The 11136-nt window shown below is 38.6% G+C and overlaps 1 protein-coding gene across 1 annotated transcript; it reads right to left on the bottom strand.

Moving 5' to 3' along the window:
• Window positions 1-2811: 2811 nt before the first annotated feature.
• Window positions 2812-4074, bottom strand: LOC104591649 (uncharacterized). The gene has a single exon (XM_010250584.3). The coding sequence runs from the start codon at window positions 3949-3951 to the stop codon at window positions 3046-3048; it is 906 nt and encodes a 301-aa protein (XP_010248886.1). The 5' UTR covers window positions 3952-4074; the 3' UTR covers window positions 2812-3045.
• Window positions 4075-11136: the final 7062 nt, after the last annotated feature.

Below are 11136 nucleotides of genomic sequence, written 5' to 3'. Positions count from 1 at the left end.
CAAACATCATATCCCTAACTATAGTTTCTTCTAGAACTAACCAATTTGTCGGATTTTTATCTTATACGTAGTGTAAAATTTTATAAAGAATTCCTGCCTACACTTAGGCTATGTTTGGTTTGAAGAAAAAGGTAGGGAAAAACAGGGAAATCAATACAAGGTTTGTAAAAGTTTCCCTACCTTTCTCTTCCTTTCCCTACATTTTTCCTTCAAACCAAACATAGCCTTAGTTCATGAATTTTCTTTTTTTCCACGTCATCAGGAAGAATCTCTAGTTTCTGCATTTCAACCCAAGAAACCTTACAACTCCAATTGTTCAAATCCAATAACTACAAAAAAACCTTGGACTTCATTGACAAATGTTAGACAGTCATGGAAACACTTATTCTTCAACTCTCATATCTTAAGTCGAAAACCTATTCTGCATCAATTGATCATATCGTAGCACCTGTTCATTATATCCTTTACATTAGTTTAATTAGTATCATAGCAATCGATTCTGCCTGATGCAGTGATTTTGAAATTCTACTTTTCTTCTGTGGAATTCAATAACATTCAGAATGTACGCTTGCATCTTGATTTGAACATAACCTAAGAAAGCATTTATGTCAAGGAATTTGGGGATGGGAACATAACCTAAGAAACCATGGTTTTTAAAAACGAATTGGTGACCGAATCGGTCAGGGTCTGGTTAACGGTTCGAACGGTCCAACCATTTGACCCGAACGGCTGACCTGTTCTGACAAAAAAAATAAAAATTTTTAAAAAAATTGAAAAACGGTCAAAACCGTTTGAACGGTTAACCGTCCAATTCAGCGGTTTGCTGACCAAAATCAACGGTTTTGGAGGAAAATGGAACCGGTCAGGTGACCGTTCCCAATTTTTCCGGTCCGACCGTCCGGTTCGGTCCGGTTTTGAAAACAGTGCATAAAACATTGTATTTTGTATTCTTTTGTAAATATTTGCATTTGCATTTTTTCCAAACTGAGTCTCTCAATCCTGATTGCATGGAACCAAAAACACAGAAACAAGCTTGATCTTAGGTTGTTTTTGGTCTGAAAAAATAAGAGAATATGATGGATAATTTAAGTGATTATTTTACTTAATTGGGAAAGGAAACCACTAAGTTGGGATTAACATTATGGAACCATGTTCATACGGCCACTAATATTGAATTATTGATCTGAAGCCTCTTGTTTTGTTTTGTTTTTTTAACTAGAATTTTACTCAATGGGGTTACACAATTGGGGTTGAGCTAAGAAGCCATTCACAGTTTTAACAGTTGGGCTTAATAGCTATACTGTTTTGATGGAAAACCCATGGAGATAGTTTCAGTGGTGTCCAACTCCAAACTGTGAAAGACTTTGGGAGGTTCACGGTGGAACTTTGTTTGGCTACTAGACGACGAATGTACTTCGATATGGAATGGTACACACAGAGATTACATCAACCTTCATATATTGCAGACCAGAATTCAAAAGGTTGAGCTGTATCTGGTGGACATTCCAAGTGGAAGTCCTCTCATTAATTATCAGTGTTGCTTCACGTGGTAACTCTGTACTACTGTGCCTTTTTTTCTTTCCTTCTCTGTTTCGCTTTCTGTATTCTATAAGCTCTAATATATACTTCATTTAACGAATGTGTTGGCATGGAAATTTTTACCCTCGCCTTAAAAATCCATTGGATTACATCGGCTGTAACATAAACTTCGCCAACACTCAACAGGGGCCAGGAGCCTATTAATTCTTTGCAATAACAGATAAGATCAGGAGTCAAGAGTCATTAATTAGCCCAGTGTTGGACGAAATTTGTATTTTATTTTATACATGATATTAGCCCTATCAACATGATACTGATCAGCTCATGAGCTGGATATTTTATCTCCACAACAACGTCTATTTCTGGTCTAAGAGAACAGCTCCACTGAGCTAGTACGTTTTTTAATTTATGTCATGATTTAAGTGTGTTTTCTCAGCACTGTCAGCTAGGGTTTATAGCAGCAAAAAGTAGGTATGTGCACATCTTTGTTAATTTATTATTTCATATTAACAATTAAACTATACAAACACAATGAGTAAATAGGTATCAAGCTTTAACAAGGGCTAATGGGCTATAGTAATATTCTATTTATATAGATAACGGTATAGAGAGTGGCCTCTCAGACGCTCATTTTGGAATTAGAGCAAAGCCAGGAAAGCAAATCCTAACTGGCTAAGGATTGAGGGTTGCTAATAACTAGCTATTCTCCCACTCACAAGACACACTTTCTACATTCAACTAATACATGGGGTTCGAGGGGTTTGGCTTAATCTGAGTCAATCTGAATCTCATCCTAACTTCCTGACCGAAAAAAACAAAAAAAAAAATTCTCATAATGATTATGGAGGTACCAAACACTTCCTATATTTCTCCCGTTGCCGGTGCAAATTTAATCATCACATGAAGACCATTTCCCTCCGTCTTCAGTTTTGTTCCTTCACGTGCCAACTGTCAACATGCGTGTGTGTGTATGTATGAGAGAAAGAGAGAGACGAGTGGTAGCACAGATCTACGTTACAAGTATCATTCAAAGTTAAGAAACAACAAATGGCCAAACACCCAACTCCACTCCTCCACCTGTCCCTTTGCATGCCCTTCTGCCCTCCGTTTGTCTCTCTCTCTCCCCTTCTCTTCCCCCCCAAACGCCCAAAGCTACTCTCTCTCTGAAGCCTGAAAAAATTCCAAACTCAGAGTCTCCGGCCGCCTCCAAGTTCTCAAAACCCTCCTCCTCGGACACCCGCACACACGAATAGACAAATCAGAGAGGAGAGGGGAGGGCAACAACTATACACAGCATTTCATTGTAAATCTCCTCTGAACAAAATTTCCTATTAAACATGAAATCCTAGAGAAAAAAAAAAAACGGACGATAATCCTAACAAGAAATAACTGAAATTGAACTTAAAAAGCATATAACTTGAACTAAAAAATATTTACATTTTTTTTGCTGGGCAAGCAAGACGATTGGATGATTAGATGGGGTTCCATTTTCAGGTGCTGATGGATTCATCGACCCAAACTAAGTGCAGCTTTGACGTCCAACTTCCATGCAAACCCTCCATCGTCCATTCTCCACACGTCACAAGGAACCGTCAACGAGTTCTTCTCCTTCTTACAAGAAAGTTGCAGCCTCACTCGACACGCAAATACCGGGCAGGTCACAGGCAGCCTCTCCTTGGTCACTAACCACACCATCTCCGGTCCCGATTCCCCCTCTCCATTCCTCACCATCCTCCTATAAGCTTCGTTCGTCCATCCCACCCTACAGAAACCGTCCGATATAAAACCAGGACACGTGCCTCTCTCCAGATTCTTCCTCTTCTCCTCGTCCGTCCTCCCCAACCCCAACCCTTCCCCATCCACACACGCTTCCGTCACGCACTCAACAATCACCAATGACCCAACGGGCTTTACAGGTTGTGGCATTACCAGGGTACAATCAGTGGAAGCAGACATGCCAGAATTACCCGTCGGATTATTGAAGTTCAGCCATATCGGTACGTTGTTCGGTGGCGTTTTGATTTCCATTGTCGTCGTCGTCGTCGACGACGACGATGTAATCACGTTTAGATCAAGATCCGATGATACTTTCAGCGGCCTCAAATCTTTGGGTTCGGGTGCCTCAGGCAACAACGGCAACAACGTGGCCACTGTATCTTCTAACCCATCTTTCTTTTCTTCCGGAAACACCCTTCTCTTCCTGTTGCACCGTCGACTGTTGTCTCTAACGTATCTTTTCTTGGCTCTTCCCGTCCTCCCAAACACGTCCTTCTTCTCGGGAATAGACGAAGCAAAGAATGATCCACCAACAGCTGGTTTAGGTGCGATCGGCCGGAACTTGAGCATTATTCGATCGACCTTTGACATATCGTACGCGTACCGTTCGATGCAGCAGCCTCCTCTACCATCCATGTTTTCCCTCCTCCTCCTTGTATCTGTCTCTCTCTCTCTCACACACACACACTCACCCTTCCCTCAACGAGTCTCTCTCTTTCTGACTCTCAGTCACAGATCGTAGCGCAGTGAATGCAAGCAAACGAGTTAGCTGATACTTATATCGGCTGTATGAGGGACACGTGTTTAGATTAACACGTGTTTAGTCAATATTCTCAACAGCTCAGATAAGTTATTGGTTGGAAGCGAAACGTGTCGTCGTGGGCCCACGTGATTGGGTTAGATCTAACGAATAGGAGGTTGCGGTTGGGCCCCAGGAAATAGCCAATGATAAAAGGCAGAATGTAGGGTGGTGATACCAAAAAGAAGGACACGTAGACGGACCTCGGGCGCCGTGTACGGTTTTCAGGGGGATAAAAAGCTTTTCTGGGTGGAGGTTCTGGAAAGTGGACACTTGGGCGAATCGAATTCGGATAGAAACAACAACTTTAGCGTTTCAGCTTTCCATAATTAGAAGGAGATGGTGGTGCAACGTGGACGGTTGGATAACGATGTTGTCATGTAAGAGAAGCGATTTTGTCTCCGCGATTGGGGAAAAGGGTTAGACGGTTTCTCTCTCTCTCTCTCTCTTTTAAATTACTTTTTTCTCTTTTTTTTTTTTCCCTGTAGTCTGTGTAGTCTCTGTGATCTCACCTGTCCTTTTGTTTTCAATTTAAGGAGTTCCTTTATCTTTTATTTGCAGAGACAAACACTACGACAGTACGCCTTTTCGCGAATTGAGGGAGCCAAAAAGAAGGGGGTTCAAATCGGGTGCCCACTACCGCATCGGATGCCCAGGATCCATTGAAAATTTATAACAAAGGTCGCCTGCCTGCCTGTGGGAACTGGGAAGAGATAGTGGATGAATCATGAATGGCAGAAGAAGAGGGTTTAATTGTGTAGAAGCTGACATGACAGGCCAAAATATGTTAATGCATGCATGGATTTCTCCATTGGTGTACAGTTGTGTTCCCAAGGATTAGAAGGTCATTTTCATCATTCCTTCAAGGTTTTTTAAAACCGAATTGGACAACCAATCGGTCAAGGGTCCAGTTTACGGGTGAAGCGGTCTCACCGTTTAAACCAAACAGACGTCTGAAAAATAAAAAACGATTAAAACCGTTGACCATTCGAATCAGAGGTTTGCTGACTAAATCAATGACTTTTGACAAAATAACGATTCTGAGGTAAAACGGATCAGGCCGGTTCCTGATTTTTCCAATTCGACCATCTGATCGGCCGGTTTTGAAAGCCATGCCTTATCTTATGTAAAGAGCATAGAAACAAAAGAATGTAAGCGAATATTCACGAAGGAAGGGGAACGGGGGAATATCACAATGTCCATTGGAGGAGGACTCATGTGAGCAAAGATGTATCACGGGCTGATCCAGTGTTTTATGTCCACGTAACCATTTCTTCATGTACTGTTAACTTAAAAGCTAGCACAGAGATTTAATAATTCTTTGAATTGATTTATTGTCCTATTTACCCCGGTACACACTAAACCCTTTTTCTTTCGCAGTCCACGATCCACAGCCTCATCTCCGGTTTTTATTTGTCCTCGACACGTTAGCTCAGGCGTTCAGCATTGTTTTCATATACAGACTGGTGTATGGTATCATGGTATGTCACACGGGACAGGGAGGGCCCTACGGACAGCAGAGGCTGTGAACGTAGACAGCCATTTTTTTTTCTTTTTGAGTCGAATTTCCTAAAATCACTCTAGGACAGGTGTTCTTCCTTTATACTCAGAGCAACTGGATTTGACAGTTGACACCTGGACACATGTCATACAGTAATTGCGTAACAATTACTCAGAGCAACTGGTAACAATTTTTGTTTGAAACCTTATAGCACAGCTATCCAATGGATCGAGCAGTTACAGGGAAGCAATATCAAAAGGCCCATCTCTACTTTGTACTTTTTCATTATATATTAGTAGGGTCCAAATGTATATTATAAGATTCGATCAGAAATCTTATAATATAAATATATATAATATATAACCTTTCAATATATATATATATATATATATAATATGTTGTTTATTTATAAATATGTTTTTTATATTATATTTTTATAAATTTGTTATATTATTTATTTTTTTATAAATATATATATATATATATATATATATATATATATATATATATATATATATATATATATATATATATATATATATGATGAAAATAATTAAAAAGCTTGTATTTTTTGTTTTAATTTTATTTAAATTAGTATATTTTATTATTTTTTAATAATTTATTAATTTTTACAGAAAACAAGTGGGATTGAATCAGATCCAAAGATCCAACTTACCGATAGGATTCAAATCTTATCAGATCCAATCGGATTGGATCCGACATGAAGAGTGGTAGATCTGATTCAAATAACCTTAATTCGAATCCGATTCCATCCATTTGCATTCCTATATATTAGTAGACAATACAACCAAGCTGCTATCCTTTTGCTTATCTAGCTTGTAAAGGGCAGCTAAATATATACTACAACTCCTCTACTTCTGCTCATTTAACTTTTTCTATTCATGAATGAAGCTGCGCCTCTTATGTTGCACAAAAAAAATCAGCAATTCTTCAAACATTTGGTAAGATTATATTAGGGAGTGATTATTTGAAAAAAAAAGTGTTTATTCTAATAAGTACTCATTATTTGGTGAAAAAGCAATTATTTCAAATAATAGTATTATAGGTATTTTTAAGATTATATGGTGGGCTAAGACAGGTTAGAATTGTTAAATAAGCACTTAAAAATAAGGTCGAATTTTGGGTTTTTCGAATAAGTGTTTATTGTCGGAATAAATACTTATTTAGGGCTTGATGAATCAATTTTTGGTGATATATCAATTTTTTGTGCTAAGTACCTCATCATTTGGTCTGCTTCCAAGCGGCCGATGATTTAGAGGCCGAAGTGAACTTTTGTTGGATGAGGACCTGGATGCCGAGCTGGGGGCAGATTAGGTGCCAAATTAACTTGGGCGAACTGGGTAGGTTAGGTGCCGAACAAGGCAAGTTAGGTGACGAGCTGGATTGATTGTTGAGCTTCGTAGTTCTTTAGATACCTGCAAAGAATCAATGTAAGAGGACCCGGGGTGGCTAACCCGGCGATGTCGCTCCGATGCTTAAGTCAGTACTCTCATAGTAGACTGCGAGCTAAAAATCACAAAGTATGAGAGCTAGAATATGCTTATTTACCCCCCTATGCAATTGGGGTTGGTGCCTTTATATAGGCATTATTTGGCATGGGCTTCACGCACCGCATCCGAGATTTCCGAGAAATCATCTAAGTGGTCCGAGATTCATTGGGGCAACCGCCATGCACGTTGATCACCCTCCGGATCGTTCGGCACGTGAGCCAACTTCCAAGGATCGTGGGAGGGTTAGGATATGCATGCCGAATTTATCGGCGACCCAAGCCAGGCCGCCAGGTCGCGCCTGAGCCAAGCCACCTGTTCGCGCCTGAGTCCGGCCGCCGGGTGGGACACCATCAACTTGGCTAAGGCAAGTTGTTGCCTAAGTGGTTCCGGGTGTCACCTATTTGTTCTGAGGTGCCATGTGTCACAATATCATTGGAGGGCCAAATCCGCCCTCATCAGGGCTTATTTCCAAATTGCCAGTAAATAATTACAAGTGTAGTTCCAGCCCAAAATAATAACTTATTCAAATAAACACTCCAAAACTTGGCTAAGTTTTTTTATTTGAACTAACTTGAATTAGTAAACAATACTACTTTAAAACTATAATAGGAACCACACAATTATATATAATTCTCTTTGAAATTAAAATTCATTTGCCCCTTTTTTGAGTGGAAAAACGAGACCATGGTTTTCAAAACCGGACCAGACCAAAAAAATCGGGAACCGGTCACTTGATTGGTTTCATTTTCCCCCAAACTCGCTTTTTCCCCCAAAACCATTGATTTTGGTCAGTAAACCGTTGAACCGGCAGGTTAACTGTTTGAACGGTTTTGACCATTTTCCAATTTTTAAAATTTTTTTGTTAGAACAGGCCGGCCAATTGGGTGGAATGGTCGGACCGTTCGAACCGGTAATCGGACCCTGACCGATTCAGTTTTAAAAAACTTTGACGAGACCTTTTAGATAAATAAGGCATCAAGGATCAATATTGGGTGTAATGCCTTGTCCTTCTATATTTTAGAAGACATGTTATAATATAATTTATTTAGCCAATTAAGACTTTAAGGGCCAACCATTCTTTTCTACATTTAAGGGCAGCAAGCCAGTAATGTCCCAGTTCATGGTTTTCGAACCGCTGTTGACCAGATGGCTGGATCTTTAGGCCTAGGAATTGTCTAGGCAACAGTTTCGTTTTACCCCAAAATCTGGTTCCTGACCAAAAACTGTTGAATCAATCAATAACCCGTTAATCTGAATAGTCAAACTGTCAACCTATTGATCTGTTCAACGGTTTTTAATTGTTCTTAAATTTTAATTATTTTTTATTTTTAATTTATTTTTGTCAAAACAGACTATCCGTTCAAACTAGATAATCAAACCGTCAACCAAAAAACCGATGACCAAAACGGTTCCGCTTCCACGCCATTTTTCAAAACATTGTCCAACTCCATAGAAGTAGTTATAGAAGGTAAAGAATATGGGCCATCCATGTCTTTCCTCCAATGGAATTGCCTCCTTCCATAAGCGCCGGGCCATAGGTTGCCTTAATCTTTTGCTACTAGCTATGATGAAAATAGGGGTTACACCAAATACACAAATCTGGTGGTGGTTGTCCCCAACTGTTGAAAGTTTATGTCCATATATATTTGACGCTCTATCATATAGTTAAAGGGATTTTTGTTGTGTTTTATTACACACCAGCAGCAATACTAGGTTGTGCCACCTAAGTGAAACGAAAACATAACAATGGTTTTTGCTGTTTCCTGTATGTGGATGTTCTTTTTTTGGATTTTGAGAGGGGAAAATTGGTTAATAGGATTTTGATTCTCATTGACCAAGAAGCCCATGTTCATTTTTCAGATTTATGTGGGGACCAGGGAAAATTTATTTTCTTAGGTATCACTTACCTTTCTTGGGTATCATTTACTTGGGAAAGTGATACCCATCTCTTAGGTGGATGAATAACTTTCCCACCTAGGAGGAAAGTTGCTAAGACTTTAATGGGACAAAAATATCTTTTTAATAATGGATTTTTATAGCTAAAATGGTCATTACCTAATTTACATAGGAAACGAAAGAACATAGGTAAATGCATTTACCCGGATAAGTGTTTCTCAAGAAAAATGTACCCAGATAATTGCATTTACCTGGATAAGTAATTTACCGAAAAGAGAATGGAGCCTAAAAGTGAGATTGGCATAACCGGAGATAAGAAAAGTATAAAACGGTACAAAATCTGTGTATTTAATGAACCGACTAAACAAGAGGAAAGTATAATCTTCTATATGGAGCTGATGTATCGTATAAATGGAATCGACACACAACACTATGATACCACCCACTTAGCCAATAAGTTGTTTGATCAGCTTTTCTCTGAATACATGTTATGTTAATATTCCACCTTAAGCCCTGTTTCTACTACTAACATGTGACAACTTTTTTTCTTTTTATTCCACAGTTCAACATTGCTTTGAAGGCTTGGATTACAAATTTGAAATCTCCTTCTATCTGTATCTGTATTAGTGTCTATCCGCATATCCTAGCTATTAATATGCACTTATATCTCCCCTAAGTTTGGCTTCCGTCATTGCAAACCTATGCTCACACCATTCCAACGGCCTCTTACACCCTTACATTAAAAATATTCCTTATAAAATAAAATGCATTAGTACAAAGATATTTCGAATGCAAGGCAGTAAAGGCTCTTTCGTTGCACATGGAAGCCGAATTCGTCTCCTTTTAAGTTTATTATATCATTAAGGTTGATTATTTCTGCCCAGAGCCATATTGCCTTGTCTGTTCCAGCCTAGAATCTTCCTGGCCTTACTAGATAATTTATAACAACTGTCGTTTCTTTTAGAATTAATTAGATTTTATCAATACAATTTAGTGAGAAAACTATGTTGTCCCATTACATAAGAGAGTTACTTCTGCTAGGCATATGGAAGATTAATAATTGCTGTTTAGAGTTAAAGACACAAATTGATCATTTAATACTAAACGACTATGACACATGCAATTTTTAGTTGAAATGGGTCTCGTATGTGATGCGACTCTACACGTATATCTCACCACTTTGTACTTTTTAAAAACCATCTTCAATTTCTATTTATCAACCTCAAACATGTCAACAAGAAATGGCAATAGTAACAAATAAAACCCATGATTGCGGAAACTTATAAGTTATAACCAACCAAATGCAGTATTATAAAACTGATAACCAATTAGTTGGTTGCATCAAAATTTACATGGGGTTATAATTTGTTAAAGTTCTTTTGATAACACCATAAAATTACCATATGTTAAATAAAACATATATATATATATTTCTAAATTTCAAATTAAGATAAAATTAAAATATTATTATTTTTAAATTATATTAATTTATATGGGCAATCCCGCGGTGCAGCAAGTAGGTTTGTCAACTGAAAAGGCTGCAATTATCATGTAAGAACTAAGAACCCAACTTTGCACGGCCTATTGTCATCCTTGATACCCATAATCGCCCTAACCCATGTAAGGACAAGATTTGATCCTAAGTCTCCATCACAATAAGGTTGATCTCAGGGCCTATTTGGTGTGTTTTTCCATGTGGTCCTTCAGTTGTTTATAAGTTGGGTAGACTAAATTTCGGTCTATTTCTGTTTGGCACACAGAAAATCTATCTGCTAAAAGACGGAATTCCAAAAAGACGAGAAAAGTCCATTTTAGGCTGATTTTGGGAAGCACCAAATGAAGCTTTTTGCATCTTTCACGTTTTATTCTCGTGCCGGAAGACATGGAAAGACATGCATATGCCAAACGTGCTTCGAGCTGCTCAGATCTTCATGCAAAAGCTCAATGCGTCTTTTGAATGTCAGAGCTATCAGAAGATCTTCCCATAATGATGCGCTAAACGAGCTCTAAATTGTTTTTTCTCAACTGCTGGACACAAGAATAATAATAACGAGTTGAGATCTACTATCAATAAGATGCTACCAATAGCCAACTAACGGTGGCCTGGTTGGTGG

Source organism: Nelumbo nucifera, chromosome 4 (assembly GCF_055504915.1).
Source record: "Nelumbo nucifera cultivar China Antique chromosome 4, China Antique-T2T, whole genome shotgun sequence".
Lineage (NCBI taxonomy): Eukaryota > Viridiplantae > Streptophyta > Magnoliopsida > Proteales > Nelumbonaceae > Nelumbo > Nelumbo nucifera.
This window is presented reverse-complemented; position numbering and strand designations above follow the sequence as displayed.